The sequence below is a fragment of the Oncorhynchus mykiss genome, chromosome Y, assembly GCF_013265735.2.
Source record: "Oncorhynchus mykiss isolate Arlee chromosome Y, USDA_OmykA_1.1, whole genome shotgun sequence".
Classification (NCBI taxonomy): domain Eukaryota; kingdom Metazoa; phylum Chordata; class Actinopteri; order Salmoniformes; family Salmonidae; genus Oncorhynchus; species Oncorhynchus mykiss.
Genome location: NC_048593.1, coordinates 29,290,953 through 29,313,680, shown reverse-complemented (window position 1 = coordinate 29,313,680; position 22,728 = coordinate 29,290,953). Strand labels below are relative to the sequence as shown.

Sequence of the window (22,728 nt, the reverse complement as noted above, 5' to 3'; positions counted from 1 at the left end):
AACCATTTCATGAAGAGTGCACAAAGGCTAATCTTTCCCCCCCTTTCTAATAGAAACTAGGCCAATGGCGTGTACATAATTGATTGCACCCCCCCCCCAGTCCCAGCTAATCAACAAGTATGCATTTTTATTATAGATTAACACTCAAATGCTTATATAGTAGTTCAGTACTCAATCACTAGCGCTTGACCAACTTCTGTGGGTGCAAACAGGAGCAGTCACTGTCTGTCAAAAGCAGCATTGGTAGAAACATTCTTAAGTAGTGTCAAAATTGTCAGGTGAGACCGAGCTCCCTGCATGCACCCTGTTTAAATGTAGGCCTTTAAGGGCCACCTGATACCAATAAGAGATGTTCGAGTGCAGAGGGCTAGCTTTAATGTTTAACCTCAGGTTTAGATTTCCCCACACCATTGGAAGCACACGCTAGCCTAAATAAAAACAGACTAGTAAAGGTTGTATTCAGTTGTTTATTTCCCCCTCATTTTATATCATGCCAATTTAATAGGAGGAAAGAGTTTAAGCCCCTCCACCTTTCATGTGTTTTACACCTTCTGCTGCCAAAGCAATCAACATCAGATAATTGATCATTCTTGAAACAGGTAAGAAACATTTATAACATTTCAGTAAGGGGCCAACCATGGCCTGAAAAGACAACTTAAAAAAAAAGCCAATAAAACACATTTTTAAAATGATAAATTCAAGCATTGCATTTCATGGTCTGGAATGTATTTTCAGTAACAGCAAGAAAGACAGATAGTTGCAGAAGTGTTGACTGGTGCTTGCGATGTGTACAGGTGTTTGTAGGTCTGACCAACACCGTATTCTAGAATACAGGACTAATTCACAGCAGTTTATGTCCTAGGAGTTCAAGTAAAATATATTGATGAGTGCATGCTAAAATGCTATGGCTATTTGAATGACTCAGACTTTTTTCCCATTAAAGTAACAGAATTCCCTAGAAAATGTAAATACAAAAAAAAGTGACGACTACTTTATCATTTATCAAATAAGTGACGACTACTTTATCAGTGCCCACACAGATGGTGCAGGGATCTCTCCTCTTTCTAGGCTATGTAGGGGAACTGTAGCAGGACAGCCTGGCCTGGGCCTAGCTCCAACGCAGAGAGTGCAACAGTACTGTCGGGGGCCAGGTTGACCTGGTCTGTGCTCACCTGGACCACAGCCCGAGCAGGCAGGTCAGGGTGGGACAGCTGAAGGGTCACTGCGTCGCTGCCCCAGTTGAAGGCAGCGACATAGCGCCCACTCTGGTCCCACTGGCGGAGGTAAGCAAGGGCAGAGGTTGAATTGAAGAGGGGAATGTAGTCCCCATGCTGCAGGGAACGCTCTTTTCCACGCAGTTCACTCAGAGTCTTGAAGAAAGAACGGCAGGAGAGCCTCTGTTCTTTCTCCTCCTGAGGGTGGCAGGAATAAAATATTTGAATTGCTTTGCCTTTCTAACAGTTTAATTAATATTATCATTAGCAGCCTATTTACCTTAGCAGTTCCATTTGTCTCATCTTCGAGTGGATCCCACAGCATCTTAGGGGACTTTGTATCCTGTTATAGAAAGACAATCAATACATTTGGTACCCATACAAATAGACAAGCTTTTATTTATTTTTTAAAGTGTGAATCTCTCCAAGGCTAAAGCTGCCATTTGTTTTATGATACATTAGTTATGGAAAATCCCTGCTCACCACATCAGCCAGGGCAATCTCATCCCCATAGTTGAACACTGGGGTTCCGGGCAGTGTGAGCAGGAGCATCTGGTTGAAGTTCACCATGTCTGGGCCCACCAGTGTGGCCAGGTGTCCCGCCTTCCTGTCCCCAATGTTCCAGGCCAGCTGGGTCTGGTTGTGAGAAGAGAGCAGCTGCTGGACAGTCTGCGCACGATCCGTAGCGGTCATGCTCTTAGACCTGAGGGCCCCGGATAGGAGTAGGTCCACCCCAGTGGAGTTAAGCAGTTCAGAAACTCCAACAGCAGAGGTCTTCTCAGTCACTCCAATCAGAATCCTGAGCAGAAAGACAACATTAGGAAAGGAATTAATGTTACACACACACACACACACACACCTAATGTACCCATTATAATAGAAGCAAGATACAGTATCAGCTCTTTAAGTAGCAGTCAGTGCAGCTTACACCACAAGTTAGCCAATAGCCATTTTGTAGAGGATGAAAATGTGACGAAACAATACCATCATTAAACCACGAGGTGGCTCCAAAGCATAACAACTTACTGAGATGTCCAGTTGAGTTCTAAGGGAGTGATGTACATAATTGTGGACATGTGCTCACCTTCTCTTTCCCTCAGTCCCATTCTGGACAATGGCTCGAATGTCAGCCCAAAGAGACGGAACTACACTGGACACACGCTCTACACCAGACAGCTGGATCCCATCCACACCTTGGTTCAGCCAGAACACCAGGGCAGACTGGGGAGGAAAGACCGTTCACACATTAGATTGATGAACTCACATTCAATTGGGACTGACGGAGTAGATTTAATGAGTTCACTGAGAAGAGACACTACAAATTATTACCTTGAGTCTCTCAGCAACATTTGTGACACTAACATTAGTGAACCATGGTCCACTTCCCAGATAGTAGGGAGTCAGATCCAGGATCACATCGATGCCTGTCAGAGGGAAGAGTGTTAATCCATCTGAACCACAGACCACTGCCAAACCAATGAGTAGTTTCAAGAGACTACAATTGAAAGGACATCAAATGAAGAGACAAAATAAAAAAAAGTGGGCTACACTCACTCTTCTTGTGTGCAGCTATAATGAGGCTTTTGAACTGTTCCAGATTGCCAACGTCAGAGGAGATCTCCTCAAAGTTCAGGCTCACAAGGTTGTCTAAGGGGGCAACATGGATGGGCCCAATGACCAGACCTTTAACCTTCAGCTGGCTCAGACGGTCAATCTTGTCCTCCACACCTGTTACACAGTAGAAAACTGCTTACTGAAAGTGGCCATACATCTGTTTCTTTATTGAATGTACAACATCTGGATTACAAAAATATAAACGTTTATCCTTGAAATCCTTTGTTAAACAATCTGTTCATTCTCAGTGTGTAACCACCCACTGGCGTTGTAGCTGCGCTCCCACAAACAAAAACAAGTTGTTTCAGACAGCCATCATGTAGTCCAGTTCTTGGAATATGACTAAAGGTGTCCACATGCTTCCCGGCCAAAACAGTTCGGAAGAGTGTGTATATATTATGACGATTTGGACGTCATTAAGGGTTTTTTCGGCTACACTTTTTTTCTTCAAGGCCAGCCTAAGTTTGGGAGCCCAAGTCTACACCCATGATTGGGCAACTGTAGGGATTCTTCAATAAAGTCTATAGTCCAATGAGAGAACTTGTTTTAATGCACATTTTCTCCATTGAGAAATACTGCACCAATCTTGGTTATAGGTCAAATTGCACAACTAAGCTCTCTGCAAAAATGTCAAAATTAATGACAGATTTCTTGAGATATCTTAGATTAATTCTGACTATGTTGAGGAACGGTATACTGGCAACGCCTTCTCAAATAGAACGATTGGCACTTCTAGTTTTTAAAGCGAGCACACTCACCTACTAAGAGTGTGCTCGGTAGTAGGCGAGCACACTCGTTAGACTTCGGCCCACCGAACTGAAGCATGAAGACACCTTAATACCCCCCAATCAAGAAACATGCCAAACCAGTCAGCTTAGGGTGTAGGGGGGAGGATTCTGCTGGTTCAGTAGGACGCTTAAAGAGCCCCCCCCCAATCCCCTGGAGCGGAGTCAAGGAAGTAGTAAACGTGTTCAAACAATAAATGCTACAAGTTGCAATTGGGTGGGGTAACTATGTGGTTCAATGTAGTCAAACAACATTATATGAACTGTCTGTGACCTACTAGTGAGTTTCACATGGTGAAACATACTGGGTTTCATCACTAACCCTTTCAGGGGCTCTTACCCTTTAGATTCTGGGACTCGCTGAAAGCTTGCACATTTCCAATTTGGTACAGAGGTCCATAATTCCACCAGTTCATGGCAGGAATGTCTTTGCAGCGAGGTGCTTGAACAATGATGGCCACAGCTCCAGCCAGCATCCCCAGCCAGCCCAGCCAGAACAGAATCAGAAGGGCCCATCTTGTCCGGACCCACCTTTAGGTGATGAAGGGACCAAGATTATTTAGTAATGCAATATTATACTCTAAATGTTTACATTGCGAACAACCATTAGCTATTTTTTAATAAGCTAGTCTATTGCATACATCTTAATTAATAGTTTTACCCTGGTGTTCCAGCGACTCTGAGGAGTTCCTCTTTGGATAAACCGGTAAATTTAGTCTCGGTCTCCTCGGGGATTTTCACGTTAACGCTGCCGTTCTTCTCCGTGCAGGTGGGAGAACCAGCATCCCCGTTCGCTACCCCGCCCGTCATCGGCTGCTTCTCCTGGTCCATATCATTGAGCTCCACATCCTTCATGTCTACCTCGGTGTCCTTACTCATTGTGACGTTGGTTCAATTGAGATTTTCTTTATAAAAAAGAAAGATGAGTGTTGCTGAGTAAGTAGTGTCTGTGGCCGCGCTCGACACTGCCAACGACTTTAAAGGTAAATTGAGACTGACTGCTCTACAAATCACTTTTCATCCTAAATAACTACTCAACATTTTGTTTCAGTCAGTCATAATTTACCCATGAAACATCACGTGTTTGACGCTCTCGAACACAGCTGTCACGCACATGCGCAAACGATGGTCTAATACAATTGCAATTTGATGAAGCATTGCATCACCCTTCAATTTTAAACAAGGACCAAGCGGGCAAATATGTAAATTACGATGTTATATATTTGACAGAAATGGGCTAATATATCTGGTCTCTGAGCCAGGGTGGCGAAAGGGGTTACATTCACATCGCTTGGATTGAGCATATGAGGGCTAAATGTTAAAGCAATTGCCACCTACCTAAACAATTTCATTAGATACCGAATGTAAGTAACGTCTTAATTCAATGGTTCGTTGGTTTGATTTTTACAGTAGACGACACTGTAGCATATGGCAGGCTTGTAGGCCTAACTAATCTCGTGTGCGTTAACAGGATTGGTCCAGTTTTATTCTAGTGAAGGCACCAGACTAAGGGCTAAGGCACACCACAAACTGAAAACAGAAACGGTAATATCCCATAAACTATTTTCTAAATTGTCACCAGATTAGTTAAATGTAACGACACTTTCAGTAATTTTAGTGGGGTACAAACAGTTGAAATAGGGACTGAAGTTCAGTCACTGAACAGTCTAATGATTACAGATAGTATCTGTGTAGGATATGGCTAATGAAAACACCCGCAATTTGAGATATTCACCTGCATGAACGTAATAAGCAATCCATTCTTACCTGGTGAAGATAACTGGTCGCGTAAATAGTTTTTAATTCGCCTTCAGGTTAACCTTAATGCTGAGAAAAATGGTTTATCCACGGCCGCAGAAATGCGCTCTTTATATAGCACTGTAGGCGTCAGTAGCCTCCCAACCGCCCAGTTTTAAGGAAGGGCCAACATCGCAACTTGCAGATTGATCAATTATGATGAGTTTGATCACGTTAACACAAATTCGTTAACTTTGCAAGTGTATTCTATTGAGAGTTAAAGATGACTTGCATTTCATGGTTTGGGAATTCAAATGTTTGCGTTTGATAAAGAAAGTCCACCTTAAGGGTCCGCCATCTGCCAGACATGCATCCCTCTCATGTTTTCATGAGTTGGCAAGAAATGTCACAAACAACTAACTGGAAATAGATATATCTGTGCTTTAGTCTAGAAAAACAGAGGACAGGACTTACAAATAGGGAAAAATATTATAGGCAGTGTGATCTCCTCTATAATAAAACTCATTCTATTTATGTGATATTGTCTAGGATTTCCATCCATCCTGCTAAAACATCTGCAAAATACAGAAATGATAGTTTCTAGAAAATATAAGATTGTGTTCCAAAGTAGATATTGCCAATTGGATATATTATTCCAAAAGTCTAAAATATCTGATTAAATAGCCCACAACCGTTGACCTAGAAAATGTATTTCCTAAATTGCTGCAAAAATCTCCTGTGTTCATAACCCCTCTTTGTTTTTTTGGACTCCAGACTCCTTGGACATGTTTGTGTTATTCTCAAGATAATTCAGGGAATATTTCTTTGTATTGATTTGCATCCACCAATCAATGCAATGACTAGAATAACTTAAAAACAATCTTGATTACAACATCTATTTTTAAGACAAAGAAGAGATGAAGAAAACACCACTTGAATTAATTATGGGCCAATGTATGGAAATTATATCGTTAATGATCAAGTTTCTGCATATTGTTCTATGTTGACACAGTTCTGTCCAATCTACAAGACACATTCTCATCTTGTAATCCCCTCACAGACTCTGCAGTGATAAGAGTCATGTCTTGTTATCTCCCAAGATTACAGACATCACTATTCAGCAGAATATATCCTCTGATAATGCAGTGAAACTGTTGTAGGCAGAGGTTGTATGGAGCTTTTGACCTATCTCCATTTGCAGTATGGTAGAGTATAGCCATGGGGCAATCTTGATTCAAATCAAAACAACCTTAGACATGATGATCACTAACAGATCGGTCTTGGATCAAAACAATAACGAGGCTATATACAAGGAGCACCGGTACCAAGTCAGTGTACTGGGGTATGAGGTAGTTGCGGTGATTGATTTAGGTCATATGTACATGGAGGTTTGGTTAGGTGATTGATCAAAGTGCTATGTACATGTAGGTAGGGGGTGAAAAGCAGAAAGTCCGGGTAGCCTTTTAATGACATGTTCAGCAGTCTAATGGCTTTGGGGTAGAAACTGTTCAAGAGCCTTTTTGTCCCATTGGATCAATGCCAACTGTGTTATAAACCCCTGTATATTCCTGACCCCATAACAGCACTAATGTTGTATACTAGTTGGAGGTTAGAGTTAGAGGTGGGCTAATCAAGGACTATCATTAAGTATGTAAACACCTTTCAAAAAGTGCTTTGACTTATTTTGCACGTGGAACGTGTTGAAGAGGGGCCACATAGTGTATATATAGTGTTTTTATTTTATTTAACAAGGCAAGTCAGTTAAGAACAAATGACTGTGACTGCCCCCCCCCCTAACCTGGACGACGCTGGACAAATTGTGCGCCGCCCTCACGGCCGGTTGTGATACAGCCTGGGATCGAACCAGGGTCTGTAGTGATGCCTCTAGCACTGAGATGTAGTGCTTTAGACCTCTGCGCCACACAGGAGCCAGGTAACCATACTTGCTGTAATGCATCTAAAATGTCTGCCAGGCCACATTCTTTAGATTATAGGCCTAGTTCAAATAAAATTGAATTGTATTTGTCACATGCGCCGAATACAACAGATGTAGTAGACCTTACAGTGAAATGCTTACTTACAAGCCCTTAACCAACAATGCAGTTGTAAGAAACATATGTGTTAAGTAAAAAAATAGATAAGTCAAAAAATAAGAAATAAAAGAAACAAATAATTAAAGAGCAGCAGTAAAATAACAATACATACATACAATACAGGAAAACACTAAACAAAATACAGTCCATGTCCCTCCCTCTGGAGGTCAGAGGCTGAGGTGTGTCCGGTATCATGTAAACACAGTGGAGCACATTGTGTCCTTAGGCCCTCCCTGAAAAACACGTTGTAGAATGGAAGATCAACATGTTTTCCTGACAAGGCCTACAATCTTCTACGCAAGAGTTGCAATTAATCCTTCATCAAAGGACTGTGATGATTGGTCAGATCAGTAATTGCATTTAATGGAAGTACACTGTGATCAAATCAAGAGCAGTGTTAAAGGCTTTGGATTAAGTATGATGGTTCTCTGTTAAGCTAAAATCTTTTTTTGAGTCAGCTTAACCTGCACTTATCCAGCTTGACAGGACTGCGAAAGGTTACAGAATGCACAAATTCACAAACAGCAAAACCCCACTGAATCAAACATTTCAGAAAACATTTACTTATCTGATTCAAGCAGATTGCTCAACCTGGTGAATTAGTGGTTTGATATTACAGTCAGACACAAATTTATCTGGCTTTAAGCCAGACGTTTCCCGTCTGCCCATTTCATAACTATTGACCTCCTGTTATTTGTTCCTTTCATCATCGTGCTGCACAGAGGATATTACATTCCTGAGACATCCACCTCCAGGTCTCAGGTTCAGGCTACATTGTGTAAACCAGAACATTTGTATGTCAAGTCAAGGTGTATTTATACAATTTTATTTGAAGAAAACATTATTGGGATTAAAATGAATAGCTTAAAACAATAGTTAAACAGTAACTACGTTTAGCAAATCAGCATAAAAAAAACATCTGCTGTTAAATGTTCTGTTATCACTTAGGAACACTTGTTCTTTACACTACTTTAATCACAAACGGCCAGAGTAAGACCACTACTGACATTACTTTTTATTGAACCTTTATTTAACTAGGCAAGTCGGTTAAGAACAAATTCTTATTTACAATGACGGCCTACCGAAAGGCCTCCTACGGGGATGAAAAATAAAATAAGAATATAGGACAAAACACACATCACGACGAGACACCAAAACACAACATAAAGAGAGACCCAAGACAACAACATAGCAACACAGCATGGTATAAACACAATAAGACAACAACATGGTAGCAACACAACATGGCAGCAGCACAACATGGTAGCAGCACAAAACATGGTACAAACATTATTGGGCACAGACAACAGCACAAAGGGCAAGAACGTAGAGACAACAATACATCATGTGAAGCAGCCACAACTGTCAGTAAGAGTGGAGATAAAATTAAGCGTCTGCACACACACAGTTTTCAGTCTCAGAGGAGAATAATACAGGATCCAAAAAGTTGGCTTTGCATTTCTGTGCATGGAATTCTAAACTGGATTAGGGTTAGAGGGAAGCTATGCTGATTACTGAGAAGATTAGATTTGTTAATGTACTAGTTGGAGAGCTGGGTCTAGGAATAATAAAAACCCAGTGGTGTAAAGTACTTTAGTAAAAATACTTTCAAGTATCTGTACTTTACTTTACTATTTATATTTTTGACAACTTTTTACTTTTACTTCATTACATTTCAAAATAAAATAATGTAATTTTTCTTTAAAACATTTTCCCTGACACCCAAAAGTACTCCTTATATGTTGAATGCTTAGCAGGACAGGAAAATGGTCCAATTCACACACTTATCAAGGGAACATCCCCGGTCATCCCTACGGCCTCTGATCTGGTGGACTCACTAAACTAAAATGCTAAGTTAGTAAATTATGTCTGAGTGTTGGTGTGCCCCAGGCAACAACAAAAAACAAGAACATTGTGCAGTCTGGTTTGCTTAATATAAGGAATTTGAAAGGATTTATACTTTTACTTTTAGTAGTTATAATTAAAATAGTAGTAGTATTTTACTGGGTGACTTTTCCTTCTAATTGAGTCATTTTCTATTAAGGTATGTTTACTTTTACTCAAGTATGACAATAGAGTACTTTTCCACCACTGTCATAATCTCAATCATGTGATAGAAATCAAGTGATTCAAATAAGGGTGCATGTGCCATCATCAGTGTAATGGAGTAGTGCACAGACCTACTGGTTTGTGTGGATGGGTTAACAGGCCAATTCAGGGCTCTGGTTATATGGTTACATGTTACACAGCGCCCTTATGTGGCCATTTATTTTGTCTCACATAGAGGCCCAATGTAAGTATTCCATTCCAATCTTACAATCAACCAATTATAGTAAATGCATTGCATTCCTTGGTCATATATTCAATTGAGGTTTACAATTTTAAAAAATGTGTTAATGGGTACATTTTTGCAAAAAAAAGTTGGCATTCCATTGTAAAAGTTAAACAAGCTTGGAATGGAGTGCATTATCCGGGTGCTAGGGTGTCCTTGATGGGTATCATAGGATGGGTTTGCAGAGGTTCGTGATGGCGTTGCCAAGGCAGCTCGTTTTGTAGCTCGTACTTTACGCAGAATGTTTCATCTGTGGAATAACGTTTGCTGACTCACTGACAATGACCCAAGTATGAACGCATTCATGATTGAAAAGTCTGATCTTTCAACTGCATATGGGACATTTTAAACTTGAGAACACTTATGAACCACCTTGATAGCATTTTTTTTTTTATCCCATTATAACTGAGCAATATAAAATATTGGAAACATTTCCACATTCATACAGTTGAAGTCAGAAGTTTACATACACTTAGGTTGGAGTCATTAAAACTGTTTTTTCAACCACTCCACAAATGTATTGTTAACAAACTATAGTTTTGGCAAGTCGGTTAGGACATCTACTTTGTGAATGACACAAGTAACTTTTCCAACAATTGTTTACAGACAGACTATTTCACATATAATTCACTGTATCACAATTCCAGTGGGTCAGAAGTTTACATACACTAAGTTGACTGTGCCTAAAAACAGCTTGTAAAATTCCAGAAAATTATGTAATGGCTTTAGAAGCTCCTGATAGGCTAATTGACATAATTTGAGTCAATTGGAGGTGTACCTGTGGATGTATTTCAAAGCCTAACTTCAAACTCAATGCCTCTGATTAACATCATGGGACAATCAAAAGAAAATCAGCCAAGACCTCAGAAAAATATTTGTAGACCTCCACAAATCTGGTTCATCCTTGGGAGCAATTTCCAAACGCCTGAAGGTTCCATGTTCATCTGTACAAACAATAGTACCCAACGCAGCCATCATACCGCTCAGGAAGGAGAAGCGCTCTGTCTTCTAGAGATGAACACACTTTGGTGTGAAAAGTGTAAATCAATCCCAGAAAAACAGCAAAGGACCTTGTGAAGATGCTGGAGGAAACAGGTACAAAAGTATCTATATCCACAGTAAAACAAGTCCTATATCGACATAACCTGAAAGGCCGCTCAGCAAGGAAGAAGCCACTGCTCCAAAACCACCATAAAAAAGCAGAACTACGTTTTGCAACTGCACATGGGGACAAAGATCATACTTTTTGAAGAAATGTCCTCTGGTCTGAGGAAACAAAAATAGAACTGTTTGACCATCATTATGTTGGAGGAAAAAGGCTTGCAAGCCAAAAGAACACCATCCCAACCGTGAAGCACCGGGGTGGCAGCATGTTGTGGGGGGTGCTATGCTGCAGGAGGGACTGGTGCACTTCACAAAATAGATGGCTGATGAGGAAGGAAAATTATGTGTATATATTGAAGCAACATCTCAAGATATCAGTCAGGAAGTTAAAGCTTGGGTCTTCCAAGGGGACAATGACCCCAAGCATACTTTCAAAGTTGTGGCAAAATGGCTTAAGGACAACAACGTCAAGGTATTGGAGTGGCTAGCACAAATCCCTGACCTCAATCCTATAGAACATTTGTGGGCAGAACTGAAAAAGCGTGTGCGAGCAGGGAAGCCTACAAACCTGACTCAGTTACACCAGCTCTGTCAGGAGGAATGGGCCAAAATTCACCCAACTTATTGTGGGAAGCTTGTGGAAGGCTACCTGAAACGTTTGACACAAGTTAAACAATTTAAAGGCAACCAAATACTAATTGAGTGTATGTAAGCTTCTGACCCACTGGGAATGTGATGAAATAAAGAACATTATTTATCCAAAACTGAGTTTAAATGTATTTGGCTAAGGTGTATGTAAACTTCCGACTGCAACCGTAGCCTGTCACACTACTTTCACTCTCAAATGGACACAAGGCTACTAGTGGACAGCTGCTGGGTATTGAGACTACTGAATATTTATCGCCCTCTCAACAATGGGTTTAACTTTTTGGGTGCTACATCCAATAGTTTAGTAAGATTTTATCAGATTTTCAATAACTTCTCTCCCAGACAGTATTATGTTGTATTTTCCTGCTTTTTTTTCTCAAAAACATGGGGACTAACCATAGGAGCTAATAATGAGAATATCAATTAAATTAGTAGAGATCATCATGTGACTTTTTAATTCAGGGAATACATTATTTTGATGTCTTAGTTGACTTCACCTAAATGCACCATTGACAGTGCAATAGATTAGGCTACCATTTCCATACAGATGACAATGCCTGTTTTAAATTAAATGTGTTGAGAAAAATGTGTTCTACATTCATAGATCTTCCTGTTGTCACATGGCCCAGTGGCACCATAAGATAATCAATCATCTAATGTCCTAAAATAATATAACTGTTCATTTGTGCACATGAATGGAATTTCTAAAGCATTTCATTTAAGTTGAATTAGGCTCCCTATCCAGGCCAGGAGACAGTGAGGCCCGTGTGTGACAGACTATGTAGCTTTAGGTTGTGGAACATGCATACAATTATTTCAATTGCATACTGTTGAATAAACTATATAGTTTTACTGAATGCATCTGTAAAATGTGTATGTCATTCAGGGCCACTTTATAGGCCAGTGCATTCTTTATGGGACTGTTGAGTACAACACATTTAGCCTGGTTCGGGAGAGCCCCAGCCATCCCTCCCTCCGCTACTTGGTGTAAGCCATCTCTGTATCTGTGGCCATCTACTGGTTCTACACCAGCTGTGTGGAAGAGAAGGTCAAGAAGTGAGAGGTTCAACTGTATGGCCCAGCAGATGTGTCAATAATATCGATTATTTCCATGCCCAAATAGTGTGGCATCAACAGAAATGATTTGTTTGTTGTTGATTTGATTTTGACTGTATTTCTTTACCTAGCTCCCATTCTGCACCCCCAGGGAAAGACTGGCTGAATGTTACTCTGGGCGGGTGTGTGAAGATATTGTTCTTACTGGCAGTGTCAGGGACCGCCTCTTTCTGTCTGCCCTTCAAAACGTGCCCTCCATAACCAGGTGAGATGGCTGCCTTGTTTTCCCATCTTCTCCCATATCACCTCTGTGCTCAGTGCCCTCTTGTCTCTCATACTGTATATGAAATGGGAAATAGTTTATGCTGTTCTTTTATATCTGGAGGAGTTCTTTAATTTCAGTTGTGATGAGCAGACCATAAAACCTGAGTCAGTCCCTACGATGGGAATCAGTTCTACACAGGCGTGAATAATGCAGAGGTCTGCCCTGACACTATCCATATCATGATGACACATCAAAACGCTGTTGCCTTATTAGACCAGATACTTTTTTATAGCCTTTGTATTGACATTTTTATTTAAAGCCATATTGTATTCTTCATCTGTCCTCTATTTCTTTGTCTTTCCCAGAAGTCTGTGTGGGTGAACTTCTTCTTCTGGGTGCTGATCGTGGCGGTGGTGTTTGTCCAGAAACGTCAGGGTCAGAATGGAGTACGTCTGAAACAGAACCCTTCTTCCACCGACCTGTCTGACCCCACTGACCTAACCTATAGCCCGATGGGTGCCATTATGTGTCTTTGGATCTAGTTCCCTGCATGCAAGAACCTACTATTGGCCCAAGATCAAATAACAGGGGCTTGTAAAACAGGATGTTTCGGTCATCAATGGGGCAACCTAACTACAACATGTTTTCACTATGGAATAGTGGGAAATACAATTAACTTTGGAAGTAACCTCTTCCATTTTTGTATACTTAAATCAATTAGTTACACAATTCAGTCCCTTCCTGATATATAGGATGATCTGTTCAAATTATACTGTACTGATATGTACGTCTGTGAAAGACAAAACATTTCCCGTGAAGTGTATATTCTACATATATATATATATATAAATATATATATATATACACACACATTTTTAAAAAATTGTCTTAATCTTTATTTGATTATTATTAATTAAGTACAGATTATTACTAGTTATTTTCTAGTATTGAATGAGTTACAATTTTACATTTTATGAGAAAAAAAATCAATCCATCACAACCTTTATAAAATGGCATTAACTACAGTCTTCAGTCCCAACCACTTCATAATTCTTTGCCTCCTCTCACCATCCATCTATCCCTCTCCTCTCTGCCCTTTTCTTCAAGCACTCTCTTTCTCTCCATCTTTACTAATTGCTTGCTGAGTTTGCGAGCTTGTCTTTCTTTTGTTTCAATGGGGCCTTGGTGTCCAGGAGCTGCTCCAGCTGCCTGCGTATGTTGGATATGTCTAGCTGTGCTGCTTCTATCTACAGGCCCTGGCCCTCCTCCCTGAGCTGAGGTGACCTCACCAGGGCCAGCTGGGTGCTCTGCGCCTTGCATGGGGTCCTAAGCTGTGCTGCCTCCACCAACAGGATCTCCATGTTCCTCACAACAGAATCCACCTGCTCCTGAGACATTTTATGGACTGGGGGAAAGTGAAAAGTGAAATATTACAGGACAAATGGGGCACAAAACGCATACTAGTCTGGAATTAACACCAAGCAGAGCATAAAACATCTGACATGGATTTGCACTGAGGTGTACCCTGGTGAATCAACACTATCTTAAAACCACTTGATAAGATATTAGCCACCCTCCTGTAAATGTTAATAAAGACTGAAATGTTCATGGTGGCAGCATCAGTCTGATTCATCGGCCCCTGAGACAACTGCAAGTGGCTTACCAGGGAGCTTATCTCTCACCTGCAGTGCTATCAACAACAGGCAACACATTTTCACCATTCAGGCACTTTCTGAACCACAAAATAACATATATTGTTTTACATCTATGTCTCCATAAGGGAAGCCAACAAGTAATTTGTGCATAACACATTGTATGTGACAATATAACATAATATTTCAGTGTGACTACCTGCAGTTATTGGATTATAATTACATTGTGGTTACCAACATTTTGCTGTAAGTGTTTAAACATTTTGCTCTGATTTATACAAACTCCTAATAGTGTATGTCTACAGACATTTCTTGGAAGGGCCACTTACCACAGTGAGAAACGTTTCACAACTGCAAATGGAACGTGCTGCAGCAGTTTCTTCTCTCCTCTTCACTCAAATGTTGTCTACTTAACAATTACTGGTAGATTCCCAATGAGTTGATGTGCAGACTCTCATTTGTCATATAAAATGTGACGGGTGCCTAGCCCTTTAAAACCAGCTACGTGTAGGAGGGAGAGAGAGTGAGACTTGCAGACAGACATGCATGGATGTACTGAGAACCAAAACCAACACTTCTAATTCTTTACAAAATGATTTTATGAATCTGGTTACAATATGTAGTTACAAGATCACTGGTAACAACAACGTGACCTAACAGTTATAGGCCTAATGCAATTTCAAACAGTTACTGTACTTGACACTCAAAAATTTGAATGTGTATTGGTAACACATGAGACACAACAGAATGGGAACATACAGGAGTCTTTTCAAGATAGGGAGTGGTTTTAAAGTGTTGGTGGGACAAGTCACCATGTCAATACCTTCATACAGTACATATGAATGTTAACATGGCCATTATTTGAAAAGTAGGTCCATATTCACATCCATGGATCTTTTTCCTGTTATTAAGATGGTCTATTTGTGCTTAATAATGTGCACCTACTATGACACGTGAATATGCTGATGTAAAGAAGAGTAAGTCCTGACATGCTATTTCGCCTGGCTGTCAGTCTTTGTATGGGCATGTCTTTCTGTAATTCTGTGAAGTTGTGTTTGAGCTAAACATGCTGTGTGTTATGTCAACTATGTGCTGTCTGCATGTTGTTTGATTATCTACATAAAGACAGATAATACATTTCTTGAAATAAATATTGTGTTATGAATTTTGCTCTAATTCCTAATTACAAGACCCTTTTTGGCTTTGATCCCAAGGCTTCCGAGCATCGATCACATCCTAATGGCATCAGTTGAGTGAGGGGTGGGGGGAGTGTGGGGGGGTGGGGGGAGTGTGGATATGTACTCTACTGCATCATATCCATACTTGACCATGATGTATAACTACAACAGTGGGCAGAACTGAGACATGGGGAGAACCCCTTTAGAATCGTGGTTAAGGCCAAATTGCTACGAGGCATTTTGGATGAATAAAGGGGTTAATCTTACCAACATAAAATGGGACAATTGCTCTCTCCATAACTCTATCTTATCATATTCCATCTCCTGTTCCCCATTTCCATGTTAGGTTTAAAAAGTGAGTGTCTTTCTCCACATTCCTGTTGTCTGTGAGGGGGGCAAATGCGTGGTTTTGGCTGACGGAGTCACAAGGCTGAGCTACAAGGACATTTTTATAAAATCATGAAGTTTCTCATAAAGTAGCTAGATTTTTAGCAACTACTGCCTCCCTGCTCAAACATACCCATATGTGCACTTAACTCTTAAAACATTATTCACTATATCTGTGATGTCAAAGACAATATTGTTGGCCGCTTGGATCTGCATTATCTCAAGAGGAAGGTGAGTAGATGACATAAGCCGCATCACCTCAGTGCCTTGATCAAATGTATTATTTGTTTTACATCTAAAAGTAATATAAAATTGGATTACTATCGTCTCTTTGTGTAATGGTAATATTTTTTTGATTTCATTGCCATGAGAGTTGTGCTCCACCTCCACCCGGGAGTTATGTAAGTTTACACAATATACAGTGCCCCTTGAATGAATCTAATAGCTTGGTGGACTACTACTACTCCTGATGTTAAGCGCTAACTCAGCAGCTCATTGATACGTCCATACATTCATGAACATACATTTCATACATTGATGAACAATGATACAAAGCGATTGTTGTTCATTGTGGACAATGGGATACACATATTACACACTCTCAAGCAAGAGCAACTACATAGTTGTAATTTAATCTACCGTGACACAATAGTTTGGTTTCCCTACACATTTTGCAGTAGTCCTTTGTCGCAGGTCTGGAAACGAGGGTTTTTCCAATTGTTTTCTTTCTCCTTCCTTACCCCTCTCTTCTTTCCATATTACCACTTCTTTTTCTTCTTTCCCTATTTTCCTCTCCTCTGCCCTCCTCTAATTCATTTCTTGCATCATCCTGAGCAGATTTGCTTATCTACTCTCCGTCACCCTAGCCAATCATAGTGACTATCCTGTGTCAAGGTCCTCCCCTCCATGGCAGCTCTCCTCACCATGGACGATCAACACTGGCAATTGGAGAGCTTCCTGATAAGCTGGTGGTCTCTCTGTCACACAGGCCACTCCCTGCATGATCTCAGCCCTCACTCTCTCTAGTTCCTGCTCTCTATCCTCCTCTAGCTGCAGACTATTCTCATCCTCTTCAAATCCTTCTCCCTCCAGGACCCCTCTGCTCTCTTCGTTAGCCCGGCGGAGGCCCAGTCCCAGAAACCCACCACCTTCATCCCCTCTACTCCCCATCCCTGCACCAAGGCTCCGGGAGTGAAACAGGCAGGCCTGCCGCACCGTGTGCAAACGGCCCAGAGAGAATCCACTGCGGCTGAGGGCTAGCCTTCCTCCTCCCATCCTTCCCACTGTCCCATATGTCAAAGAGCCCGCCCCCATCGCCACATTCCCCCTGACTCGCGAGGGGAGCGAGGAGCTGCTGGTGGACCTGCGACAGCGGGGGCAGCTCTGGAGGACGTAGCTAGAGTTCCGCCTCATAGGGACACGCGTTGCCCCGGTAAACGCAGAGGGCGAAGATGTTGTGTTGTTGGTGTTCAGATCCATCAGCAACGCCTCGGAGTAACTGGGCACCATCTGCTGGTTGCAGCGAATGTGCCACTCCAGTTCAGTGATGTCTACCGTGTTGACCCTCGATATGACACGTAATCTGGGGCCACCGCGTTGCCCATTCTCCTGGCCTGAGCGGTAGTTGCCCATCTCAGTGCTGTCATTGTCATTGACTTCCTCGTTCTCACCAAACAGCTTCTCCACATGATAGTGGACATACGCCGTACGGTACTCTGACACCACACGTAGTGGCCAGGACAACATCAGGGCTGAGATCAGCCAATACATGCGCCGGCGAGAGAACCAGGGCGGCCACGCCGGGTCAGGAAAGGCTAGCATGTGCTCACGGAAGTCCACGTTCTTCAGGTGCATGCCCTCCCGTGCCTCCATGTAGTCATCCAGACCCTCGTTCTCTGCGAAGAAGCGTGCACGCTGGGTGAGGTAGGCAGCCTCGGCATGGGCACTGGCAAAGCTGAAACACTTGGTGAAACGAAGGCGTACGGCCGGGTGCTCCAGAAGGCCAAGAAGCTCCTTGGATACGTCCTTGACACCATGTCGGGTATAGTCAAATTCAGAGCTGGCTGTGTGTGTGTTGACCCGCTCATGGTACACCTGTGTGGTGGTGTAAGCGTCACCATTGCGGTATCGAGTCACCTGCCGTGTCCGTCTCACATAGTGATAGCTGATGGCCTTCCACCAGATACAGGGCATGGCCTGCTGCAGCCTCTGGACCCTGTTGTACACCTTGCTAATCCTCACCCGGGCCAGAGAGGATGTTTTAGAGAAGCAGTGCCAGCACTCCACCAGGTAGACCAGGTACAGCATGATCAGGAAGGCCACCGGGATGTAGACGTAGCCGTTGGAGCAGGGGCTGTCATGGTAGAGGCGGGCGCGGCCGCCGTAGTAGAGGCCGTGTTCATCGGCAGCCATGACAGTGACGCGGTAAAAAGAGCACCATCCCAGCGTGGCGAAACAGCCGAACATCAGCAGTGTGAGGAGCAGGCACTTCCAATGGGACTCTCGGCATAGGGACCCGGGAAGGGACTGTTTACAGGGACGCTGCTACAGGGGGGTAGGGATAAGAGACAAGGTAAAGCAGATGATGGGGGGGTGGAGGATCAGGCACAAATACAAGTAGAAATTTGTTTAACATTTTATAAATGGGAGTAAGGTAGCAGAGTTTGAGTGATGGGATCACGAGCTTGACATTTGGGTAAAGGGAGTGATGTGAGGGTGGACAGGACGTTGGATAAATGATTGTTTAAGTAGTGGGGATGGGGTTTTAACGATAATAAAACATCACGTGTAATGGAACGTATGAGGGGTGATAAAAAGGAGAGGAACAGGATTGAAGGACATACAACAGGAGGCAGAAAGACAAGGAAAGGAAAGGGTGTTAAAACTGGATTTTTCTGCAAGAAACAGAAACAGAGAAAACAGAACATATATTAAGTGTATTCCATTAGAATACAGACGATTGGGCATCAATCACACCATGGCCTTAATGTCACAACAACATTAATAAACATCAATGTTGTCTCCTCTCTTGCTCCCCTTCTCTGCCAGAGATGGAACATTCCAGTCTCTGGAGGCATGAACACATTTCCTGGCAGAGTGAAACCCAAACCATGAAGCCCATTTTAAACACTTGGTTTTAGTGGGCACTGGAAGAGGTTGATGCTTTTAGACCTCATCAAGAGAGAAAGAGAGTGCATTCAGCTCTCTGTTGCCAGTGGAAGTTAGTGGTACTGTGGCCATCCCTGCTTCCCATAGGGAGATGCACATGGACAGGGTCATTCTTGGCCACACAGAGCATAGAAAAGGAAACAAAAGGAAAAACAAAAAAAAGAGATAGATAAGAAGTGGGCCCGTGTCCACAAAGAGTCTCATAATGAATAAGATTATATGGACAGATACGAGATCAGCACTTCTATTCTGAGATGCTTTGTGGATATGGGCCCTGAGATCAGAGTATTTGACGATCTGCTTCGCTTTTGATGTAGTCAAATGGGCCTCTCACAGCCATGACAGTGACCTTGCAGGGAAGGTTTGTTTTGCTAAAAGGCAGGCTGCTGTCCAAACGGTAGCTGTGAGGTGTGTTCCTGTTGGCAGAGGTGCCAGGGTTTAATTGTGCCTGCATTACAAGGACAAGGGAGCACGCTGAGTCAAAAGGGAGAGACCATTTAAGTTCACCGTAAAGCTAGAGCCAAGTGCCTCAATTGCTAATTTATTACATTTGTGTGTGTCTATATTAATGATGATGGGCTAACTCTGTACTCATCCCCCACTTACAGGCCATTAGAGAGGAAGAGATGAAGAGAAAGAGGTATGGGTAGTTTACTAGGAGCATCATGTTTCTTCCACTGTGCTTTTTCCCTCCCACTTGATCGCTTTTCTTCCCACTCCATATTGACATTAGCACTGTAAAACTACTTTGGGTGTAAAACTGTTGCTGAAAGGAGAATGGAGAAAACTGCTTCAATTTCAAACACAGTAGAACATTTGGTTTTGCTCCTTCTTACTGTCATAAGGACAAGGACAAAATATTTCACCTATCAACTATCAGAGCAAGTTGCCAAATTAAATAATGGTACAGGGAAGACAAATAAAGAAGGGGGACAGAGTAAAGAAGTGTCTTTTTGTTATAGAAACAAATCCAACTAAATGTAACATATTCTGATGCAACAACAGACGGAGAGAGATGGATAGTGTGTTTAAGTAGGTATTACAAAGAGCATTTCAGTCATACTCAACCAGTGTTAATTATTTATCAAGCCTAAGAACTACCGGTCTGAGAGACAGTTTTATCGGGAATGCCTCTCATATTAGAGGCAGGCGGAAACATAATGTGAGTTTGTGTGTGTATAAATTAAAGTAGGTCAGCCTGTCGTCTGCAAGTCCTTACTACATAAGAGTACAATTTTTCTCAAAGTATGTGGAAGAAATCTGACCATTGATGGCTGCAAACACAACAGAAGACAAGACACACAACTATGTGGGTTGACCCAACCAGGTTTTCTTCAACCAGTGTCCAAACTGTAATGATACTACAGACCTTCCTCCCTTCTTTGTTTTTGTGTGTGTAGGAGCCTGTCTTCCACTGTCTTACCTTCACTTTGAGATGAAGGGCAAAGCAGAGGAAGAGAGAAAGTAGAGATGGCAGGCTTACAGTTCTGCCTGCACATCTGTCTTATTTCTCTCAAACCCCACAACATTCAAGGGAACACAGAGGCCGCCCGAGTAGAAAAGCAACCTCAGAGATAAACATTAACACACACAGAGGTGTGCTGATTTTGCCTGACAGGACACACAGACATCATTATGTGCACATAGCAACCATGCTCATTGGAAAAAAGGGCATTATGACATGTAACTTATCTGACTTAACAGTAGATATGGTTGTGTCAGTATAATACAAACATAAAAACTCAATAGTGCTCTCTGGTGCTTGCCCAATCTGTCTCTCTTCTTTTTATTGATCTCTCTGTAACATAAGAGCTGAGGTTACAGCTCAGCAACTGAGGACTCTGTAACATAAGAGTCCTTGGACGTTTAGGCTTCTACTCAAGACAGAACAGTGATCATAGACTATAATGTGGCCTGATGCTGTACAGTTCATTCTAATAAGTACTCCCAAAAGGAGATGTCTCCTAATCATGAGGAATGATTTAATAATTAATGTTGTTATCATGTCAGTAATTGTATGTGGCATTCCTATCTCAGCCCTGGCAAATAGATGAGGGGGAGCTAAATCGTTCACCTCCAGTTCGACTGCAATGCAGTTGCGTCCGTCCATTAGTGAGGGGTGACTTCTAGTAACCTTGTAGTATACACGCACTAAAAAAATACGTGACTGGTCTCTCGTAGCATATTGTAAAGACCAGAGTTCCTCCGATCAAACTCGGACGCACCAGAGATGCAGAGTTATGTTTGTGCTCAACATGTTGGTTAGTGAGTGGATAACTGAGTGAGCTCCACTGGTTACAGAGGAGTGAAAACGGAGGTTGAGTAGCCTATTAGCTTGAGCTCACCATGTAGTGCAGATCTAAATATATGGATAATATCCTTGCAAGCGCACATTCTATATGGGTATTAACATTGTCATTTTATTAGCCTGTATATAGTAGCCTAGGCCATTCAGTAGCAGCCAAAACAACAATTACGCACGCGCGCACTTACCCCCCACCCCCACACCCCAAACAACCTAGCCAATGCTCTACTACCTCTTCTCTTCTGCCCCCGTTCAGTAAGGGCGCTTCTCCGGTCACCGCAGGCATTCTTTCGTTCCTCACAAGCTATGATTTGACCGTGAGCATCGGGATCTATCCGAGACTCCCACGATCAGGGGGTCCAGTGTCCGGACCGCCCCGCATGACAACTCAAGCCCCATGTCCGAATTCGATTCTCCGAAAGCAAACGTCTTCGAGTATCAAGTATTCCTCTTGCCAGGTTATTAACACAGCTCCTAGCATTGCCCCAACGGATTGATTCGATCCTGTCCTGCGGTTCTTGTCACACGACGACCGCGGGACATGGCAAAAACCCGTTTCATGTGTAGTTTCTCGGGTGTCTGTTATGTCACCGTATGTTGTTTTATTGCTAATGTATTGCTGTAATCTATTTATCTACAGTAGCTCCAGGCTCCAACATGGACCATCCAGCGGGGAAGATAGATGAGGAAATACTGTACGTTAAATCACAACCGAGACATCGCGTTATTATTTGGTAGGCTACCTCCTGACGATGCAGCTATGGTCTGTCAAGTACGATAGCACGCTATTTATCCGTAGGCGTAAATGGATCCTCATCCCACCATTCAGATATTATGATTGGCAGATAATTTCGTTCACCCTCCTCCTCGCGCGTTTGGTCATCTGTTTATTCCGGTTTTCACCTGCACATTTAATCGTCGACGGTTAGCGCTGACGTCACTGAGTACGGACATAAACGCGCACCATTTTCTAAAAGGCCTACATTTCAATTAGTTGCGGTGACAATATTGTAGTCATTTAACTCCCGATATACGTTTTGTGAGCAAATACTGCTTCTTCAGTCTGAAACCTTTCACATCGCCCACGTTCCACAACCAACTAGTTCCATGGCATGGGTCTACGTGCAGAAATGGGACAGAACCAAGAATGTGTGGACCTGACACTTACAATTTTCAGCGTATGCCCGTGC

The 22,728-nt window shown here is 42.3% G+C and overlaps 2 protein-coding genes and 1 long non-coding RNA gene across 6 annotated transcripts; 1 reads left to right on the top strand and 2 right to left on the bottom strand.

Moving 5' to 3' along the window:
• Positions 1 to 447: 447 nt before the first annotated feature.
• LOC110509955 (4F2 cell-surface antigen heavy chain) lies at positions 448 to 5,537 on the bottom strand. The gene is made up of 9 exons (XM_021591192.2): positions 5,381 to 5,537; positions 4,275 to 4,518; positions 3,954 to 4,144; positions 2,769 to 2,942; positions 2,544 to 2,638; positions 2,299 to 2,435; positions 1,698 to 2,013; positions 1,495 to 1,557; positions 448 to 1,412 (listed from the first exon to the last, which is right to left on the bottom strand). Exons 2-9 carry the CDS (start codon positions 4,490 to 4,492, stop codon positions 1,065 to 1,067), a joined length of 1,542 nt encoding a protein of 513 aa, XP_021446867.2. The 5' UTR covers positions 4,493 to 4,518; positions 5,381 to 5,537; the 3' UTR covers positions 448 to 1,064.
• LOC110509957 lies at positions 4,518 to 14,658 on the top strand. Of its 3 annotated transcripts, XR_005040431.1 has the most exons (6): positions 4,518 to 4,977; positions 5,085 to 5,158; positions 12,715 to 12,848; positions 12,986 to 13,063; positions 13,214 to 13,294; positions 14,102 to 14,658. It is a non-coding gene; the product is annotated as an uncharacterized LOC110509957 (long non-coding RNA). The 3 variants fall into 3 exon arrangements; XR_005040429.1 differs by lacking the exon at positions 14,102 to 14,658 and having other exon boundaries at positions 13,214 to 13,834; XR_005040430.1 differs by lacking the exon at positions 14,102 to 14,658 and having other exon boundaries at positions 4,518 to 5,158; positions 12,735 to 12,848; positions 13,214 to 13,834.
• Positions 14,659 to 15,081: 423 nt separating this feature from the next.
• On the bottom strand, positions 15,082 to 22,713 carry LOC110509954 (transmembrane protein 151B). 2 transcript variants are annotated; one of them, XM_036967812.1, is made up of 2 exons: positions 21,771 to 22,713; positions 15,082 to 18,959 (listed from the first exon to the last, which is right to left on the bottom strand). In XM_036967812.1, exon 2 carries the CDS (start codon positions 18,529 to 18,531, stop codon positions 16,945 to 16,947), a length of 1,587 nt encoding a protein of 528 aa, XP_036823707.1. In that variant the 5' UTR covers positions 18,532 to 18,959; positions 21,771 to 22,713; the 3' UTR covers positions 15,082 to 16,944. The 2 variants fall into 2 exon arrangements, with proteins under 2 accessions (XP_036823707.1, XP_021446865.2); XM_021591190.2 differs by having other exon boundaries at positions 15,082 to 18,609.
• Positions 22,714 to 22,728: the final 15 nt, after the last annotated feature.